General features: G+C 31.4%; 1 protein-coding gene across 1 annotated transcript; it reads right to left on the reverse strand.

The window, feature by feature from the left end:
• Window positions 1-1,926: 1,926 nt before the first annotated feature.
• On the reverse strand, window positions 1,927-23,392 carry LOC139893715 (uncharacterized). Its single transcript, XM_071876893.1, has 9 exons — window positions 23,245-23,392; window positions 7,310-7,371; window positions 4,452-4,728; window positions 4,280-4,333; window positions 3,787-3,871; window positions 3,088-3,223; window positions 2,808-3,004; window positions 2,438-2,717; window positions 1,927-2,103 (listed from the first exon to the last, which is right to left on the reverse strand). The coding sequence occupies exons 1-9, from the start codon at window positions 23,390-23,392 to the stop codon at window positions 1,927-1,929; spliced, it is 1,416 nt and encodes a 471-aa protein (XP_071732994.1).
• Between the last annotated feature and the right edge of the window lie 212 nt (window positions 23,393-23,604).

Below are 23,604 nucleotides of genomic sequence, written 5' to 3' on the forward strand. Positions count from 1 at the left end.
GCGACGTGGTATGAAAACACGTGTGAAGTTAAATGATGATATGGTTACTTCCTCAAACATATTTCAAATACTTTTATAAAAAAAGCTGAATATGGAAAGCATATTTGTAATTTTATTTTTTTATTTGAAAAGCAAACATTTTTTACATAAGTTTTTCGTTTTATTTTAAAAGTAAATAAAAAAAGGAAATTCGAATATTTAACACTTTTAGAAAAGATTTGACTCAACATAGGTGGAGAAATGAGTTCTAGAATATTCTTTTGAATGAGATATATTTGTTCTATTATTTACAAAAAGTATTTCAACATATTTTTTTAAATAGATATTTTTGTGTAAAGTAGATACTTGATAGGTATTGTAGAACATGAAAGTAGTTGAAAATGATGCAAGTTTTAGTGTGAAAATTATGGGTTTAAAGTAGTTTTTGGGCTACTAAATTGACATGGTATGTTAAAAGTTGTTCAATGGTATGATGATAACATTAAAAAAATATATAGTTGTAAAATATTATATAATAATTATATCTGAAGAGACATTTTAGGAGTTAAGGCTAAAAAAATGGTCCAATTTCTAAACATATTATATATTTCATTATTTAATAATTAATTGTTTTAGATGAAACATTTATACTAATATCAATTAAGCTTATAATAACAGTTAAATTGATTCCAAAGTTGAAGGAAAAATTAAACATTTATACTAATATCATAATGAAAATTTATAGTAATAGAGTAATTTTTATACAAAATAACAAAAGATTTATCACGTAATAATAACATAAATTTAATTATACCTAAATCGATTTATAATCAAACCTAACTCATAAGCCCAAAAACACGACATACAGTCTGGTATGGTGAGTTCAAAGCCATGAACGTATGGGAAATAACCTACGTGACCGGATATAGGGAAAGTGGTTGCCAAGTCAGCAAAAGAATGGAGGTTCCTTCGCCATAATTGCTGTAACAAACTATAAACATCCATTCTGACAGAAACCACCAAATTCGGCAATGGTGGAATTTTGGCATTAAGTATTTTTAAACCCTTATCCGTTTCCTCCAAATCATGAGATGAAAACATGATCAAACCATAAATATAAACTGCCAGTTTAAGACCATAGTTTGAAGCTTCTTCTAAATAACGAAGCCCTAAGTCTGTGTTTACTCAATCAAAATAACTTAATAAACCCAATCTAAAAATCACATTAGGGTTTTTATTTATCATACACCGATGGAGAAGATAGACCATTTCCGGGATATTCCAAACTATGATATGCCACCGATCTAAGGAAACCCTTCAATAAACCAAATAATGTTCGGATTGCTTACAAAAATCATTGCAAACCAATCTGGCAACAGACAAGTGAACCGATGATTCTTGACTGACTCTTGACAATATTTCACCAAGTATGTCTTTAGGAAGAACATCTAGAATAATCTTTGAAACTTGATCCATTTTTGTATTAATTTGAAAAAAGTAAAAAAGGATGGAAAATGAAGTTGAGGTTTACGTATTTGAAAAATGCAACTTGCTTTCTGACATGTAAGGGTTTAAAGTAGATTTTGGGAGCTACTCAATCGAGTTGGTAGGTTAACACGTATGTACTACAATAAATGCTCCAAAATTTATAACTTTAATTTCCTTCTAAATTTAATTTTATAAAGGAAATTGGAAAGTCACGTTTTAATTAAAATGGTAGTGTATTAGGTTTATAAAAAGGGTCAATCCTAATAAAAACCTTAACACAAAAAAACATCAACACAAAAGACAATAAAATTAAATCAAAATAAATTAGATTGTTATTCATATCAAGGTGGATATGGAAGAGAAATAGTGCATGGAAAACATAATTATATAGTTTACATGCCATTGGAATTCCATAGAAGAAAACCAAAAATAACTGTTAACAAATGTATCTTGTTTAAATCATGAATCGGATGAGTGTAATCGTTTAGGACGATTGGAGAATTTACCCTTGGTTGTTGAAGACTTAACAGATGGTGGAGATTTGATTCTTTCTTGTTTAATTTTTTTGAGAGGGGGGCTGAAACAGGTATCATGACTAAGATCAATGGTCTGACTTCTAGAAGCATTAGAGGCACACTACAAAGTTAATTATAAGGAGTTTAATAATGATTATTAAAAATGAACGTGATATGAAAATAATTTAGAACTGAGTCTTATATACTGTATTCATACATTTCTAAACGAAGTCTGTTTTTCAGATGATTATTCAATCTCAACATCTTCCAAAACCACTTGTTGATCGATCTTAGTGATATTAAACATAGGTTAAGAAACTATTGATATTTTAGACATCATACAAACACCAAGTTAATATGAATAATAATACAAAAAAATAAAAGACAATGAGTGCGTATAAAACAACTTATATATTGAATTAAGGAAAAAATCATGTAAGAGTATTAAATGTTACCTTAAAACTCTCATAGCGTTTATAACATGTTGAGTCATCGGTCGCATCTTTAACAGTGTAGTTTCGAATTCCACGTTCTTTGTTATAAGCACTAACATCTATTTTAAACAAAAGGGTCTTCTGTAAAAGAAGTTCCAGCTCTTCATGATAATCATCATCTTCAAACAACGCCTTGATTAATTCATAAGCCGATGGGGTAACGTACTTCTTCACCACAGATTCGAAAACAGTGAAAGATGTTGTGCCGGTTTGATTTTCTACACGAATCGGCACTTTAAACCTGGTATGTAAAAATTTAAAGACATACAAAGTATGATTAAAGAGAAAAACTAATATTTTTCAGTTCTATTTAGAAAGTTTTGTAATTCACCTCACTACCACCTCCGGCTTATCGATACAACTGTAACACTTCCGTTCCAAGTTTAAAAGTTGATCAACGTCCAATGAAAGATCACAGTTGGGGATAACAGGTTTAGCACTCTTGTTACACTTCTTGCAGGCAATGCAGTACCAAGTGTCGTCGGGAAGAATGGTATTGATTGTGGCCTGAATAATATAAATACCTTCCTACAAATATTTTAACAACAAAGTTGAAAATTGGATATATGTTTGGTTAAATATGGGGTGAAAATATTCATTCAAATGATTACCATGGACGGGTTCAACCGATCTAAAACAACATACTGAGCCTTTTTAAAAAAGGACTTTGGATCACGTGCAGAAGAAATTGACAACGAAGGAGCTAAAGAACAAATGGAATCTTCAGAAGAATGGATTTGGGTGAGGCTACGATAACAATAAGCAAGTTAGTTATTGTAATTGAAGTATCAAACAATGTTCAATTGATGAATGCAAATACCAATTTACTAATAAGTTGTAGAATAGTTGTTTTAAATGCACAATTAATGTACTCTTTTATGGAGTGAAAAAATGATTGAGCATTAAATGAAAATTGGTTTAGTTGTTTTGGGAACTACTATGTTTCATTAAATGTTATTATTATGAATTAAAACTTGAATGTACAACAAAGTGAATTATTTACCTTTAGATCATTTATCAATAATAACATTTAATGAATATTAATAGAATGATTTATTTATCTTAGAATGGTTTTTAAATGTATTACTATACTTCGTAGGATAAGTAAATGAAGACTTTCAACATGTATATTTTAATGTATTACTTGAATGATTGAGTATCTCGTAATTTTGTCTTATTTTTTCAGAAAATGGTTCAACTAAAATAAATACAGAAAATAAGATTAGTCTTATATATTAAAATATGTTAAATGTAACATAGATACAGTATTGATGAATATTAAGAAGTTAATGTTTTTGGTAATAATGTACCGTTGTCTGAACTCAACGATTTGCGGATGATCGGTGTCTATCAAAACGTTCGTGTTTTTCCAGTTGGTAGAAACTGACAGTTTGTCTGTAGCATTTAAACACAAAAGAACTTAGTATACACTATCAATAAGATTACATAAAAATTAATAATTAAAAGTAAGATCATCATATAAGAAAAACATATATTTACTGGTTAAAAGGAAAAACCTTGGTGCAGTTTGGTGACTCCAAAGTGAATCAATAAGACCACGGAAGCATAATCATCCAAAACTTTCATATGGTTTTCGAAATCCAAGGAAAATTAACCTCACAGAGTTGCATCCAGTTGCAAGCCATTATTTAAAAATGACTCAAAAAAGCTCATGTATAAGTGTGTTATGATTTTAAGAACATGTGTACACAATTTATTCTGAAAATGGTTTAAACTAAAAAGGTGTTAGATATTACTCTAAATCAATGAGCTGAAGATTGATGTACTTGGACTTGAGTTCACCAGTGTTTCGAAAATCCTGTACTTCTGAATAATTTGCTACACGTCCAATAACATCTATAGGAATAAAAAAAAACAAATAAAGATTGTGTGACATTATAAAGTGTTGTAAATGAAAGCAAAAAAAAATATTAAAAAAAATTCAAAAGAATTAATATAATAAACATTTATTAACTTGTTAAAACTCCAACTTTAAGGCCTCTAGATCTCAAAACATCGAAAGGGTTAAAACTAAAACCATTAGTTCCTCTCCATTCGGTTGGTGGGAATGGCACAACAGTTGTTTTCTTAGTAAACATGAGTTTGTACTCATGTTGGATATGTTTGGTCCGGAATTGTAGTGGACTATCAACTACAGCAACATTAGAAATACAAAATAAGCCCCATTCCTTAATGAGGTTATCAAATTTGGCCTTAAGGGAGTTACGGATGTTGATTACAATCTTAGCGCCCTAATATGGAGAAAATACACATAGAAAAGAAGATATAAAACAAAAAATTCTAAAATGATAAGAGAATTAAGAAATCTATATATATAAAAAATGAACACAAACCTCTTCATCCAAAACGATTAGCTCCAAAGTGGGTTGCCGTCATCGTAACCATATCCCAGCTTTTGAAGCAGACAGACGACTTTAATTTTTATGGTAAAATTAACTTTTCGTCCGTCAATCTCTGAAACCCGAATTATGTTCTTGGATGTGGCCATTATTTAAAACTATAATGAAAAGAAACATAAGCTAGAAAATAATCATTCAAAAAACATCAAGATTATTGAAGTAGAATGAAAAATTTAAACCTCGATATTTTTCGTTTGGCAACCGAGAGAGAATTTGAATTCAAATTAATAAAGATGATTTTGAAAATAATGTTATAATAGGCGGGTTAATTGTGAAAGGACCCGTCCTAATCTATCCGGACGAATACATTACATTTGGTTATATCGAGAGGTACTTGACCTCTATATGATACATTTTACAAACATTGCATTCGTTTTTTTTAAAAATAAACTTTCATTACATCGAAAGTTGACGGCATGCATATCATTTCCTAATATATCCAACTATAATTGACCTAACAATAATCTTGATGAACTCAACGACTCGAATGCAACGTCTTTTGAAATATGTCATGAATGACTCCAAGTAATATCTTTAAAATGAGCAAATGCACAGCGGAAGATTTCTTTCGTACCTGAGAATAAACATGCTTTAAAGTGTCAACCAAAAGGTTGGTGAGTTTATTAGTTTAACATAAATGATCATTTTCATAATTTTAATAGACCACAAGATTTTCATTTCCATTTCTCATAAATATACGTCCCATGCATAGAGACAAAAATATCATTCATATGGATTGAACACCTGGTAACCGACATTAACAAGATGCATATAAGAATATCCCCTATCATTCCGGGAAATCCTTCGGACATGATAAAACAACATCGAACTACTAAAGCATCCGCTCCAACGGATGGGGTTCGTTAGGCCCAATAGATCTATCTTTAGGATTCACGTCAATTAGTAGACTGGTTTACTAATTCTTAGGTTACCAAGTAAAAGAGGCATATTCGGCTTCGATCATTCAACCATATAATGTAGTTTCGATTACTTGTGTCTATTTAGTAAAATATTTATAAAAGCAGCACATGTATTCTCAGTCCCAAAAATATATATTGCAAAAGCATTTAAAAAGGGAGTAATGAAACTCACCTAATATATTTTGTAGTAAAAATACATATGACTATATTGAACAATGCAGGGTTGGCCTCGGATTCACGAACCTATATCATTTATATATTCATTATTATACATAGTTGTAATCGAATAAGTTATATATTAATATATATATATATTATTTTAATTGATTATATTTTTATATTTATATATTTTTATATATGTTTTATATAAGTATTTTAATAACAAATTTTATTGTAATAATAATAATTATAATATTAGTGTTAAAAGTTATAATAATAATAATAATGATGATAAAATAATACTAATTTTGATAAACTCATGATAATTCTTAATAATAATAGTAATAATAATTTCAATAGTAAATTAATAATTTTGTTAAAAATGTTAATTTTAATGGTGATACTGATTTTAAAAAAAATTGTAACTTTAACAATAATGATACATTTAGTAATAATGGTAATAATAATAATAATCCCATTACGTTTATTAATAATAATAATACCTATATTAGTAATACTAATAATAATAATAATGATATTAATTATAATACTTATGATGATAATAATAATAGTAATAGTCATGATACTGATAGTTATGGTAATAATAATAATTACATTACCAATTATTCTACTAGTAATAATAATAATAATAATAATAATACTTGTAACAATAACAATAATCAATACTAATAATGATAATTACAATAATAACCTTAATACTTATCATACTTAATAATAATCCTAACAATGATGATAATACTTACTAATACTACTAATGGTAATAATATTAGTGATAACATTAATGTTAACAATAATCACCATAATGGAATTTATAAGTATAAATGCTAACTAATACTTATAATAATAATACTAAATATTGTTCCATAACTAATATTAATAATAACTATAATAATACTAATAATAATTATGATAATTATAATACTTGCAATAACACTAAATAATAATAATAATAACATTAATAATAATAGTAGTAATAATAATAATAATAATAATAATAATAATAATAATAATAATAATAATAATAATAATAATAATGAAAAAATAAAATTATAAATGTGTATACCCTTTTTAAAGCTTTCCTAAAAAGAATCGCCCACGACGGGGCTCGAACCCGTGACCTCTCGTAGACTCGACACCCACTCAGACCACTCCTCCATTCGTCTATTTCTGTTTTAACTTACAGGCCCAATTTATTTAACCAGTTATTTTCTGTCTCCTTTCTTCTTCATAATCGATTCAACCAGAGGACCAAAGTAAATTCATATCCGCGAATTACAAATTTGTTTAAGACTTGAAATTGAATTGTTATCAACCTGTATTGGTGAATTGAATTGACTAGAAAGGGAAAAAAAATATAATACTACAACAGCAGTCGCTGAAAGAAAAAAGAAGAAAAAAAAATGAAGAACATAAATTTGATTTTTGAAATTTAGTTCATTTGAGGTAAAAGTTATAACATAAAAAAGATCTTAAATCATTTATGTAACCTTTCTGGATCATTAATTTATTCATATACTTCGAAACAAACTCCAATTTCATGATGAACATAAGGTTTGACTTTTTAGAAAATAACTTTGACTTCCAAATTCGGATTCGATAAGAAAAATTGGCATTTGAGAATTTGCAAGTAGTTTAAATGCAGGTTTTCTAACAACAATGCATTTACAGATTTTTAAATAAAACCCTAATTCGACATTTTGACTAAAAAGTGAAGAACAGAGATATTTCTCTGTGTTACTAAAATTGAATTACGATTTTGCTGTTTTCATTCGATTTGCTCAAGTAGGTTATTATGTAAATGTAAACAGATATGATTACAGTTAATGTAAATCATTTAACATTTGTTTGCTAGTCTAATTGGTACGACCTGAATAAATAATTCAAAAGAAAAATTAGAAAATTCCATACTATCCTAACAGAATTTGTTTTGTTATTATGAGCTGATTACGAGTTAATACAAATTCAGAAACAGAAGTCAAAAGTGTAAAAAGTAGACCGTGATGTTAACTGTGTTTTGATTCCTTAACTGATTCATTTACTGTATTTTCATTAGTTAATAGTATAAATATATTAATAATAATACTTTTTATTAATATTAATAATAATAAAGGATAATAATAATAATGATTATAAATAATAATTATAATAATATTAAAAATTTATAATAATATATACTAATAATAATAATAGTATCATTATTAATGATAATGATGATATTAACTATAGGATTTATAACAATAATATTAATAATAATAATAATAATAATGACTAATAATAATACTGATAATTATAATTATAAAGATGATAATAATAATACTATTTATGATAATAATAACATACTGTATTGTTTATAATGATAACTATATAAAAAAATATAATGATTTTTAGTGATAATGATAATAATTCCAAAACAATAATAATAATAATGATAATGTAACAAGTTACATGTGTCAATTTTTATATCTATGTATTATTATTTTAGTAATATTAATATTAATACTAACATTAATATTTATATATTTTTTTTAAAGGAAGTAAATATAATAACTATATTTTATTTTGTAACTACCTGTATTAATATTACCTTTTATCAGTTATGAAATTCCATAATATATATACATTGAATATTTAATAATAGTATTCATACAATCAATAATTTTGTATCTCAATCATATATATATATATATATATATATATATATATATATATATATATATATATATATATATATATATATATATATATATATATATATATATATATATATATACATATACATATATATATACATATAAATCGGTAAGCTTTTGTCCACATGTCCTTCAACCCGTCATTTTCGGGGGGAAGCGGGGAGAAGCAATTTTTATTTTTATTTTTTGGAATTTTTTTTTCAGGCATCAAGATCACACGAAAATATGAACATTTAAAAAAGACACTTCGTGATGAATGTTATTATTTAGGCGGGAAACGATCGAAAAAAATAACATTCAAGATAATATTGATCGTGAAGAATGTTAACGTTTTTTTCTTCATGTTTTGTGAAGTAAAATTTAGCCCGATTTAGAGTTTAGGGTTTAGGGTTTAGGGTTTAGTGTATTGGGTTTAGTCCCTAAACCCAAAACCCAAAACTCTAAACCCTAAACCCAAAACTCTAAACCGTTCGTGTTAAAACTCAATCTAAACCCTAAATTTAAACCCTAAATCTAAACCCTAAACCCTAAATTTCTAAACCCTAATATCTAAACCCTACAAACCCTAATATTTAAACCCTAATATCTAAAACCTCAACATGCGCTCGAAAAACACGATAATTGTTATATATTAATTCTTTGAGCGTTTTCCCACCAAAATAAAAACATTTATCACAAAGTGTCTTTACTAAATGTTCATATTTTCATCCAATCTATAATGTTCGTGAACAAAGTTTTTTCAAAAAACGAAAAAAAGAAAATTTTTGCTTCCCCCCCGCTTCCCCCCGATTAGTTATTTCCCCCTTGATTCTACCACTATATATATATATATATATATATATATATATATATATATATATATATATATATATATATATATATATATATATATATATATACAAACTTTAAGATAAATTGTAAAATCTTTTATAAAGCACCACATGAACACTTGTACAAACTTTGAAGCATATTGTACAACCTTTATATGATAATTGTATTTTAATTTAAAAAAAATTCAAGAGGCGTTTGTTATTACTAATAATTATTATTAAATATAAATACTCATTTTGAAAGTAAACTTTATTATTATAATTGTAATTATACTTATACTTATAATTATTATTATATTATTATTATTATTATTATTATTATTATTATTATTATTATTATTATTATTATATTATTATTATTATTTAAATATGAGTTCTCTTTACGGGATTGATTACGTTACATATGTATGTTAAATACATGTCTCAATAAAAGGTTGTAATGTAGGCTTTTATAACAAGGAAAATAGTAATTGTGATAAAAATTGGAAGAGAGTGGTGGGAGAATAAATGCAGTTCATTTATTCTGACCAAATTAAGTATATCAATGTGTTTGTAAAAACAATGATAAGTTTCTTAGTCGAAATCCTTGGTTCCACGGTTCATTAAATTAAATGACTTTAGTATTTACATTCACTTAATACCTAAAGCATATTATTAAACTGTTTCATTTAAACAAACTCGTGATTCCACGAGTCATTTTACTAGTTATTAATAATTCAATTAATAATTAAAAGTTATTAATGAAAAGGAAGAATAAGTTATGAATGTTACAGGTAAAGAGACATGTGGGGTATAATCAAATTTAAGGCAATGATGATAAAAGTCACCTAAATGACCTAAGAAATTGAAAAGATGAGGTGTAATTACACATCATCAACTACGTAAATTAAAAGAAAATTCAGCTAGACAAATTTTACCTCAATTTCATACTATTTTAAATATCCTAATCATTTTTGGGCTTCAAATTAAAAATTATAATTCTTTTCAAAAAGTCTAGAAAATTCACATTACCTTTATTAGTAATTTAGGTAACTTACATTATTTTTTGGAGTCATTATCCTTATTATTATTAGAGGTGAGCAGAAAACTAAATTAACCGAACCATAATCGTTTTAACCGTTAAAATCGAACCGAATTAACCTAACCGAACATATAACCGCGGTTATGGTTAACGATTTTGAATTAACCTAATTTTATGGAGCGGTTATGAAAATAAAGATTATCCACCCCGATTTAACAGAACCGAACCAAATATATATATATATATATATATATATATATATATATATATATATATATATATATATATATATATATATATATATATATATATATATATATATATATATATACACACACTAGTACAATACAAATATAAGTTTGTTATTTAATTAATATTTAACAAATTTATAAAATAAACTTTAGAGACCTATATATTGTCATAATTTGTATCACGTCGTAATTCGTTATATCAGAAAATTAAAAAAAAAAATTATTCTCCTCTGATTGACTGACCTTAAAGAATGTTTCCATTCTGACATGTTTACAACGTCAATATCGTTTGATATGTTGCGTTGTAACGATATACAAATAAAATACAATAGAATTTAAATCATTATTTGGTTCAATTTAACTTGAATGTTACGTTTGGGATATACGTCCATAAATGATATAATTCGTTACTCGGTGTTATCAAAACGTTATATATCGTTACTCATTCTTCAAATTCATTAATTCTTATTTTAGGTAAATGGTTAACCGAATTAACCATTTTATCCACACATTAACCATATAAACCACATTAATCAAACCATTTATTAACCGAACCGAACAGTTAATAATATTAATCATCCAAAGTATCGGTTATAGGGGTGGTGGTTGTCACTAACCGCCCTAACCGCCCCATGCTTACCCCTAATAATTATTATTATGATCGAACCCATATGTCAAATCAAGAGGACATAGGCATGTGTAACTAATTAATGAAAGGAAAAGTAATTACAAGAATTGGTCAATATAAATTAAGGGGGCCACGGGGGCTAGGAGCCTGCGAGTGATTCAGCCAATGATGCAAACTGGTTTTGTTATAGCTCGTGGGTGGTTGTGAGAAATGATTTCGATCAATAATATAAACATTGTTTCACTAGTTGAGATGACACACATATTGAGGTGGAAAATCGTTGCAACAATACTAGGTTCCGCTATATATATTAAATATTTTTTCGTTAGTTTAACGGGAAAATATAGTTTTGTACAATTGTTCTTTTACAAGACATCTGAGATTGCCACGCTACTATTTTACAATATTTTTTCCTATATCTATTACTCTAACCGTATATGTTCATAAAGAGTATACTATAATTTATAAATTATTTCTATTATATAATTATTAAAACTTCATAAGTCATTTATTGATGAGTAGTTTGTACTATAAATTGCTATGAGTCATATATATTTTTTTTTTTTGGCAAAAATAGTAGTATATATATATATATATATATATATATATATATATATATATATATATATACAAATCAAATTATCCGGAATTACAACATTATAACAGTTCTGATGAACTGCGTACAGACTCGTACAATTGACTCGAGCACAACAACATTAGAGAGTTAAAACAAACATCACTACACAAACATCGCCGGAGCTAAACATATAGATACATACACCCAACCTCAAACCCAACACTCCGCTTCCAAAACACATAGAGAGTCGCACTTCAGCCACGCCCACCGGGCAACCCAAGAACACTAATCCCGAGACCTAATATTATTTATGAATGTGTAAAAGAACTACTCCACGTTTTGCTACAGCTAATTAGTTGATTCTGATTATTTAAACGCATAATCATTTTTCAAAACGCAAATCCGAACACCTTTTAAATAACAATTCAATATTTCAAATATATTATATTATATTATTATAATTATTATATTATTATATTATTATAACCCATACTAATACTTAAAGACATTGAATAGTAGCTATAGAGACGTTATCACGACGTCACACTATAGTTTTTTCTAACTTGCTTATTTCTTTTTTGTATTCTTTTCTATATCAACCGCTAGTCCGCTAATAGTTTGTTAGTTTTATTCCATTCTCTACATCATTCATTTTGTTAAACGTGAACCATTTTTATTTTAAATATGTAAGTTTTTATAATATCTAGCCTTTTATTTTCAATTTTTTTTTAAGAGTTTGGTGGAGTAGTATTTAACACAATTAATTTGGTACAATAAAAAAATATTGTCTCCCGCAATGCGTAGGCTTCAGTCCTCGTTAAATCTAAAATCTCCAATTGCGTGTAATTTCTCAAGTTTGAAACAGTAATATTTGGGAGATTAAACATGCATACCACATCATTAACCCGACGTCAAATGCAAAAATAGCTCAGGATCTAACAAAACTAACGCCCCCTAATCTAACAAGACTAATGCCCCCTAACTAGTGACGAATACAAGATGAAAATTCAATGAGGTCCTAAATAAAATTTACAGTTAATTATATTTGAAGACTAATTTAGTGGTTGTTTTTCTCTAAAACATAAATTTTAAAAATATATATGGTCCTATAGTTAAATTTAGTGGCGTCCTATACAATTTGAACAACACATTGTATAAAACATTTGCAAAGTAGTGGAGTCCTTGAACCCCACACCAATTTCATAAAGTCGCCACTGCCCCTAACGCCTCTAACATGGCGTCAGCGTTGACGCTGGCGGGGTGTCAGTCACGAAGTTGACGAAAAAATAGGTGTCAGGACCTTGTCTTTCTCTGATTGGCTGGAATTTTCGACCGGTTTTTCAAACGGTATTATTACTACTAGTTAATTAATTTTATTTTTTTAATAAGAATCAATTATTTACCTAAAAAAACCAAACTACTTTAATACATTTTTTAAAAACTCTACACATACATTCTTCATCCCATCTACTCTATATAAAATAGAATCTTATGATATTATGTTTAAATGCTACGAAGAAGATAAAACTATTATTGACTTTTGATAACGCGTAAAAAGTCAAGTTTTTACCTCCGTTTTGTCTCTCATTTTAGCCAAGAAAAATATAAAAGAACCTAATATCTCATCTTATTAGCTTATATTGTAGATTTTGGAAGTGCGAAGACAATGGCACGAGAACAAAGGAAACGGACTTATAACGAAGAAACTAGAGCAAAACCAAGAAAAACGAATCACTTACTCACCAACGAACTATTTGATGAAATTGAAGATACTTATCCTACCCAAGACCATATTGTAGATAATTGAATTACGAACGCGTGGGCGTGAGGATCGTCAAAAAAGGACAAGAAACGAAGATGTTATGGCGAAAACAGTGAAGATGAATTGCCGAAAAACTCCAATCCTGGATCCGACCCTTGCAATCTGGCCATGTACACTTCCAAATCCGACCCCCAACTCACCAAATCCGGTTGGATCACAACATCTGGATCCGACCCTTGAAATCTGGCCAGTTAGTACAAATTAGTACCTAAGATCCGGTACCTTGTCTGCTACCTGGATGTAACGACCCAAAAATTTGGTATTTGGAATGTCGAGAGTTTGATGTGCAAAAGTTTGGTGCATGCTGCGAGGTTATGCGCGCGTTCACCGTTTGGGCCATAACTTCCTCATACGAACTCGGATTGAGGTGAATCAAAAGCCCGGACGACCGTAATTCGAGCCCGAACATTTTTAATTTTATGTTGTGAGCTGGACGGCTCTAGGAGCGCCAATTTTGGGCTAGGAGCACCGCTTTTGGACCTAATTGGGTGCTGTTTGTAATTTGGTGTATTTAAATGAAGGGAATTATGGTCAATTCACTTAGGGACATGATAAAGGGTGGGGAGCAGATTCTTATCCTCATTTTATCTCATTTCTCACACACACAAATTCTCTCATCCACTTTAGAGAGAGAAACCCAAGTTTCTAGAGAGAAGGAGCTTAGATTGGAGAAGATTGAATTGAAATCTCTTCAAGTGCAAGATTTAATGTTGTTCATCTTCCTTCTAGATACATTTTGATGGGGTGGTGGTAAGTTCTAACTCCAATTTTAATTGTTTGGGTTAGGGTTTGAGTTGATGATGAGTTATAGAACCCATTTCTTATAAAATTTGGGGGATTTTGATGAAGGTTTGGGTAATTGAACCTTATTATTGTGAGTTTAGGGTTTGATGACGAATTTGGGTGTATTTGTCTTTGATTTAAGTGATAATCACTAGATTAGATGAGTATTGTTGATTTTGGTGTTCTTAAGAACAAGTTTGAAGTCATGCACACAAGGTGTTTGATGAAATGCCTCAAAGAGGTGAAGTTATTGTGATAACTAGGTTTATGATCTAAAATCAACCTATGATAGTATGATTAATCAATTGGATAACATGGTGGTGATTTGGGTGTGTTTAAGAGTTTGATTTTGGTCAAAATTGAGTGTTGACTTGATTTGGTGTCAAACTAAGGATTTGGGTCAAGTTTTGGGAAATGGATACTTGAGTACTTGGTTAAATTGGATAATTGGTGTTTTAGAAACTTAATCACTAGTCATTATTGGCATTGGGTGATATTGGGTGAATTTGACTTAAGTCAAATGTGGTCAAGGGCAATATGGGTCGTTATTGCCTAAGTTGGGTGATTTGGGCGAGTGATGTTTGTATGATCACTAACTAACTAGTGATCTAGTGTTAAGACCTAGGTTGGTCTATTTGGGTTGAATTGTGCCTATTGGTGTGGGTTTGGATTACCACCCGTAGTTGTAATTTGGTTATGTCCATTTAGATGATTAAATGAGCGGGTTTTGGTGAGCAAGTTGGAGACCCTAGGCTAAGGGTGTTGGTATTGGATTCTCTCTTAGAGAATGGCTATTTATGTGTATATTGTACCTATGTGTGATATAGGTGGTTACTTGCTCGGATTTGAGGATGGAGATCATGTTATACATGACTTATGCGGACATTCCAAGGTGAGTGGAATAATTATATGTGTATGTATATATTGTATTTATTTATTTGCTATGGTATGAACCACGGAGCCGGTAGTTCCATAGCATGTGCGGGTGTGCTATGATGTGAACCACGGAGCTGGTAGCATCATGGTACGGGTGTTGTAGAGTGAACCACGGAGCCGGTAGCACTATGGCATGAGCTGTTAAGGTGTGAACCACGGATCCGGTAGCGCCTTAGCGTGAGTATGACTCGAGTTATGATGTAAACCACGGAGCCGGTAGCATCATGACAAATGCGTATGGTGTGAACCACGGAGCCGGTAGCACCATGACGCGAGTATGGTTAACCATATGGTGGGTGTGTTATTTATTTATCATTTTATATTGTGATGAATATATGCTATTGGTGACGCTAGCTTATTGAGAATTGCGGATATTTAGTTTATGCATTGTGATTGCATGGTTGTTGAATTGCTAGCTCGTATGCGGTATTTGTGTAAGTGTTTGCAAGTAAGTAGATTATATATGTATGTGTATAATTATTGCATTCACTAAGCTTTTCTTACTACCTCGTTATTTACCTTTTTGTATAGGTACTGTTTGATGTATTGGAGGATTCTAGTAGCTTGGCTAGGTTGCTAGAAGTTGGCTTATGACAGAGTAGCATTGGCTTTGGATGTGAGTTGGGGGTTTGGTAAAATCCCCGAGATCATGCTCATGGTATTGGGTTGGGATGTCGAGTCCTAATCCTTTGTTTTGGTGTAATTGGGTTGAAAATGTCACCTTAACTGTATCGGACCATTTTGTTACAACCAATGATTGGTCATGGTTATGTAAGACTCAAACGTGTAAACGGGTGTATTTTGGGTCATAATGAACTTGTGTATGGGTCTTGTGTTGTAAACTAGTGTTCGTGCATTTGGGTTGGGTTGACACTTAGTCAAATTTCAAAACTGCACTTTCCAGGGCTAGGAGCGCTGCTCATATGGCCAAAAGAGCCGCTTTTTGCCAGTGTTTTGGTAGTCTTTTGATCAGTCAATAGAAGCGCCGCTTTTGGCATCAAAAGCGTTGCTCTTGGGTTTTCAAAAGCGCCGCACCTGGGCTTGGTGCGCCGCTCCTGTATAAAAAAAAAAAATTTAGTCGGTTTTTAATTAAAGGGTTTGGAGTCGTTTCACCGGATCAGGTAGGATGCAAGAATCCGAGTTGGTACAAACATGAAATCCGACACGTTTTCATCCGGATCCAACCCCAGCTATTGAAATCCAACCATTCTCAGCAAAGCTAGGATTTTTAATCCTATTTTCAATCCGGATAAAATTTTTAGCAAAGGTATCTGAGGACTAAACATGCTCAAGGATTTTGAGGGGCTAGTTTTGAAAGATTATCATCTACAAAAACCATTTGTTCCATCTCATTTCAACACACACTTCCACACTTCAAATAATTACTCTAACTCATCTTTCTCACTCTAAAAATATAGCTTTCTCTTTCTAGAATAAGCTAAATAATTAATCACTAATTAAGTGATAATTATCTAGGGTAGTCTGTAACAGAACGGTATTTTGTCGTAAGTTGTCAACCGTTTGTAATATTCGACTCGTTATAATCTACGGTTATTTATTTCCCTTGTCTATCTAATTATAACTTATATTATTGTTATACTAGACTTAAGAATTGCCATGATTATCGAGTAGTTTATTATCGTGTTGTGTTGTGATGTAGTTCGCTAAGCTATTATGGGATGATGTTATTGTTGTAATTATACTTTCTATTTATGATTATAAACCTTATTATCAACAATCTCATTTCCACCGATAAACGTGATAAAAACCTTTTTGTTAAAAGACGTCAAACGTAGCGTAAATAATTATCTTTGTCAACACATTGGTCAAGGTATGAATCTGTTGGAAATACTATAAAGTACATGGAAAATTACCGTAAGACCAGATATGACATGTTCAAGGTTCGAAGCTTTGGAAATATTATAGATGGAGCATATTATGGAAACACTAAGGTTTACAACATTCTAGGAAACACTATAAATAAAGTACGCTATGAATTACCAAGGGATTTATTAGGAAGACTTAAGTAAGTGCTGGGTTATATCATAGATGGAATATTACTGCGGTAAAATACAAACTTAGTTTATGAATCTATAAAGGAAGACAATGAACCACTAAGTGTTATAGATTGTCTAAACACTTTTAGATTGTATCAAATCCATTGACAGATAGTATTTTGAAACATCAAACTTAAGAGGCTTCATTAAATTATAAATTTGGACATAAGAAAACTTGAATAAGAACATGACTATGAACGAACGAATGAATACAATTATAACCTAAGTATTGTTTTGAATATAATCTTGATATTAAGTTATAAAACTTTAACGAATATAAAAATGGTGATTAGATTATGAAAGCATTGAAGATTACCTTAATACGTATCGAAAAACTATAAATTTAGATAAACAAAACGTGTGTATATATATATATATATATATATATATATATATATATATATATATATATTGTTGGTTAAGATTTCAATCATAATATTCAAAAGTTAATCACTTGGTTTTGATGATGACACAAAAGAGATAAGTGCTTAATCATATGTAAGACGACATGAGTTCATAAGGCTAAACTATCTCTAGAAAAAGACCAATGCATCAATAATCATCTTGGTAAAAATGGTACACTGCTGCACCACGGTCGACCGTTAACCTGATCTTGTGTGTCCTGTACCAACGAATTTAAGTTTTTCTAAAACTGTCAATCTACGGCTAACCCCACGGTCAACCGCAGTTTTCTCTGTTACCAAATTCATCTACTTAAAGTTAGACCACTTTGAAGCATCTATAATTTACAAAACCTTTATAAACATACTTATAATAGTTTCCCTCTTTGATCTCAAAAGAGTTTTGAACCAAAAGATGTTAATTTTTACTAATCACACCTAATGACATCTTATGACATTTTAAGCCAAATTAAGATTAAACATATAAGTGTTATATCTTTTTATCCTATTACATAATGTCATTTAAACATAGTAATAATAGTCATTAAAGTCCCAATTAAAGAGGTGCTCTTCCATTAGTTTTATGTACCATTGTATGTATGTAAATGTAATTGGTTCAAGCTAGTCAAGGTTGTAACAAGGATCATTATGTTCCAACTAGACTCAAACTAGTTCATTTGTGATATAACAATGTTCCAAAGGGCAATATACTTCCATTAGCAAAATGACAAGTAATTAAGAAAGGTTGATGAAGTTTTTTGGAAGATAATGGTTTGTCAAGAGACAAAATTCTGCAATTACCTCTTTAAATAATCAATGAAAAATGGTCAAAGCTTGAAGACTTTCTTCTTTTATGTACATGTCAACTTCCACACTTTTGTCCAAAACAAAAGGGGTAATGGGGACGATTTCAGAGATAATTGGCTTTTAGTTGCAGCCATTCAACAAGAGAAAATGACAATTTTCAAAGGACAAAAACGGCCATAAGCATCAGATGTCAGAGGTACACGGTCGAACCACGGTCGACCGTGCAGTGAGCCGTACAGCTTCCAGGCAGATTTCTCTTTTCTATAAAGGCCAAGCCTTGAAGCATTTGAAGACTCACCTCTTGCACTCATATTTTCTCATACTTACTGATATCATTCTTATAATTAATTGTAATCTTTTTAGAGTACTTGTAAGCTTAAGTTGTAAGTTTACTTGTAAACTATCTTCTTAAAGGGATCTAGAAGGTAGTTATGTTTTCACTAGGACAGTGCATTAGGATCTTGTGGTAAGAGCTATAAGTGTTTGTGAAGTCTTCAAAGGGATGTATGGGTTCACAAGTTGCTGCTTATCGAAGTACTAGTGTTGTATCCGGACACTCCACCGAGTTTGAGTATCATAGTGAAGAAAAATCTCAATTCGTAGAATTGAGGAGTGGATTAAGGAAGATTAGTTAACATCTTCCCGAACCACTATAAGTCATTATGTTTGTTATCTCTTCCCTTATCTTTTTGATTACTGATATGCCACTAACGGATGGTTTTATTTATGCGGTGTCGTTAGGCAGCAGGATGTCCAGTTCGGTAGCACACAGTAAATTCGTTTATTTATATTGTGCAGGGTCTAAATTTACTTTTACTTTCTAAGGTGTAGAAGGCGTAAGTTAACCTAGTGTCGCGTTTTTTTTTTATGGATTAACGAATTGAAGATCAAGTGGATAATTGTCTTTTAGGTAATTAAGATAGTAGTTGGTTTTATCTAAAAGTCCTAAGCGCAAAAAAGTAAATAAGTGGAAGGATATCCAGAGTATGCAGATCAGGGAAATGTTGACCAAGATATCAGTGTTGGGTTAGGGAAAGGTAATTATGCTTATGTTAAGACTATGCTTGGACTGATGTAGATCTGGTTGGATGAGCCAATTACACAGACCTACTTGTCTCTGAACTCTCGAAGTTCTCTTTGAGCAGTGAGAAGTATGTCAATTGATCGTATAATTGAATGGTAGCTATACCTCGGAGGTTATCCTCAGTAAAGTAGTAGGTTTATTAGTGAGTTAAGCTCTAATCCTAACCCTCATTATCAGTTTAGTTAACTGAATAACAATGTGCCGTGTTGATTGAACACTGATCATAAATGGAAGGAATCCGTCGATTTAAGTTGGCAACACCTTAAATGAAAACTAACAATCATTCCATCATGCTAATGAGATCAGATCAATTCAAACATTATACAACATTACAGTTGATATACTGATAGTAAAGCAGATAGAAACCTAATGAATACCTAAACAGTTGATATGACTAAGTCCTAAGGCAACAATCAAAAAAGAACATGCAATAGGCTTGGGTCACACAGTGAAGGCACTAACTAGATCTTAACAACTCCTAAGAAGTCTCTTCGGAACAGTCAATAGGCATACTGGGTATTCATGTCTCAATTCCTAAGTTCCGTATCCTAAAAGCGCATTAAATGCCTCTCGGGAACTCCGGCCATACCGAGTTCATAGAATCATTAGATACAGTATAACCAGGGGTCTTAATCCTATGAAGTAGCTAAGTTCATATAGGTGGACAAGTCCTGATCACAACCTAGGTTGGTCAATCCTTAAGATGTTAGCATACAGATCTATCAGACTTCCTAGTTCAGTATTATAACAGTAATCGTACTAAATTAACATAATTACGCTAACCCAAACTTCTATCATGGCAACATACAGGTTAATTAAGCTATCATGGTAATATCGGAACACATTATTAAACATAAAAAGTAAGAACACGTGTTTAATACAAAAGACAAGCGTTTCGGATAAAAACCTGAAATGGCTGAAGAAATCTACCCGAGATCGCAGGGACTCGCCAGGATATCCTCCGAAAAATAAAATCTAAGCTAACTACTACTAAAAACTAACTACAAGCTTGAAAATATGAAATGAATTACAAATTGAGTGTGTGTTGAAATGGATGGAGAAAGCCCTTTAAATAGACTTGGATTTTGCCTGTAACGGCTGGCAGACCATTTGGCAAGCCGTTTGCAGGGCCCGTTTGCCAGGTTTGCCCGTTTAAGGTGCCCGTTTGCTCTGACCGCTTGGCAGGCCGTTTGCCATACTGGCAAGCCATTTGGCAAGCTATTTAGTAAGCCGTATGGCATGCCGTTTGATATGCCTGGTCAGCTTGATTTCACTGGATCGTAACTTGATTTCTTGTCTTTCACCGTTTTCGCTCTAGAATCTTCGTTTTAGCTCAGTTTTTCTTGATTCTTTTTGTACCACCTTCATAATTACTTAATCTACAAAATCAATCGAAAAAGCGATAATTTTGCCGACAAAGTTTAAATCTTTATTGTTCTAGGGCTTAATATTGGGGATAAAAATGTGACTTTTTGGCCGATAGCAAATACCCCACACTTGGCTTTGCTTGTCCTCAAGCAAAAAGCGGGAATATAAGGATCTTTCTAATAGATTCTCCCTTACTCCACCCGTAGATCTTTTTATTATGCCTTCATCAGAAGTCGGCACATCTTTCGAAAGTATTAGAAAAAGTTTCGAGCTTCGATGATTTGGTCGCTAGATTTCAATTGCGTCCATAGTGAAAAAGGCGTAATTTCCAACTCTCAGATGTAGTGTATACATGATCAGGCTCCTCACTAGCGGATCACTCATATCACTCAAGTGTTTAGGGTGTCCTATTCTAATTGTATTGTCGCTCAAAAGCCAGTCGTGTAACAGTTCTCATCATAGGCTTGGTAAAGCATTGATATCTCCACCGGTTAAGTAAGGACGGCACTGATCTTCTTCCTAGGCATTCTTTCAAGAGGAAGACGGGTTGTAAGGGTTTGGTCGGGATATTTATGGATTGGTGAAAGGTATCCAGATCTTTTGATTCTGAGAGAATTGATAGACTTTGATTCTTCAGAGTATCCATTTTTAGATAGAGAACGGCTTGAAATCCGTAAAAGTTTTCTTCGGAAGAGGCGGATTTTGCTAAGACTTTGTCTAGAATTTTCTTTGGCTCTTTCGGTATCTTTCTTCAGGGAAACTTTTTGGGTTTTTCTTTGCCTTATTCATAGAGACTTTGCTCTTTCATCATTTTTTTCGGCATACCCTTTCTTCAAAACTTTTGTCTTTTCATTCCTGGTGCCCAGAGAGGAAGTGATAATCCACTGAAAATAGGTCTTTGACCTATCAAAAACAATCAGGGGTTCGGAATCTTTCAACAAGTGCTTTTGAAGCGAATTTGATCGATCTATCTCTTTACTAATCTCTGGATCTTTGGATGAATGGAAAGGGGAGTGAAGGTGAATGGCGTATTTTGGAGTGAATTTGGGGTGAATATTTCTGATTCATCAACTCTTTATGTGAGTTGGTCGGTTTAAATTGCATGGAGTGGAAACGAAAACGGATGGCTTTTTGTCTTCTCTATTTAGAATGATTTCGGAAGGAGTATCGCACCTGCACCAAATATGGCGCTTACTAACCACTGGTCTTGAAACGTATGTCAGAACCAAGTTCTAACTTGAACCGTACACCGCACGCTCATCAATTGAAATGACAAAGTACTGTAGATTTGATGGGTCATACAGATACTTTGGGTCCAAGATTCCTCACCTTTTTGGGAGTAGGGGTCGTGCTTGATCATGCGTAGCCTTTTACATATTTTCTTAAAAGAAATCTTTTGACACAAAACATAAGTTTCAGCTTAATCGTTCGTTCTAATAAATATTTCGAAAACTGATTTCTAACAATTTTATTAGAACTTTTGGGCAAAAACAAGGTAAGAATTTTTCGAAATCACCCAATATCCATTGCTTAATTACTTTTTGGACAAAAGAATTTTTCAAAACTTGGCGTTTTACGGTTACTCGACCTTGAAAACCTTTAAAACCTTTACCCATTACCCCACACTTAGAAGAACATTGTCCCTAATGTTCTCTAAAAAGAATATTTTAATACTTTATAACTTAAGGACATTGACTTCTAAAATTTTCAAGTTAGTTGCGGGGTTTACCCCACACTTAGAGATTTTAGTGTATAATAATCGAAATAGGTTTGAGGAAGGATTACTTCCCTATGATCGTGTTACTTTCCTCGTGCTGGGCCTTCCTACGGTCAGTTTCCTAATTGCTGGAAAGGACCAGTCTCTTTTGATAATATTTATGCATGAAGAACAAAAAGAGAAAGATGACATTTCCACTATATATAGCTTTTCTAGTACAATGCTTCAAAAAGATAAAACTAACAGTAAAATAAAGTAAGGTAGTCTATGGAATACTTTCCTGGTCAATGTGCTGAGTCAGCGCTGCAAAGTATCCAAAGAGATCATCGTCATCCTCTAGTCTCGACAAGTACTTAAGTGGTTGCCCTATATCCAACTCAGGGCCTAGTAGTGAGCCCAGACAGAGGTATGACGGTAACTCCATGTGGGATAGGCTCGGGAAAGGCTCCTCGTCAGGTATGCTCCCGGCGATCTCACATGCCTGGGCCGTTGGTGGCTCAATTGATATGGGAATAGTGACTAGGTGACAACCCTCAGGTAGCTCAGTGACTGGAACTGGATTGGTGACTGGAGCAGGCGACGTGATGGGAATAGGAGTAGCATGTGCAGGCATGGCAGCAGAGGCAACTGAGTGAA

Source organism: Rutidosis leptorrhynchoides, chromosome 1 (assembly GCF_046630445.1).
Source record: "Rutidosis leptorrhynchoides isolate AG116_Rl617_1_P2 chromosome 1, CSIRO_AGI_Rlap_v1, whole genome shotgun sequence".
Taxonomy (NCBI): Eukaryota; Viridiplantae; Streptophyta; class Magnoliopsida; order Asterales; family Asteraceae; genus Rutidosis; species Rutidosis leptorrhynchoides.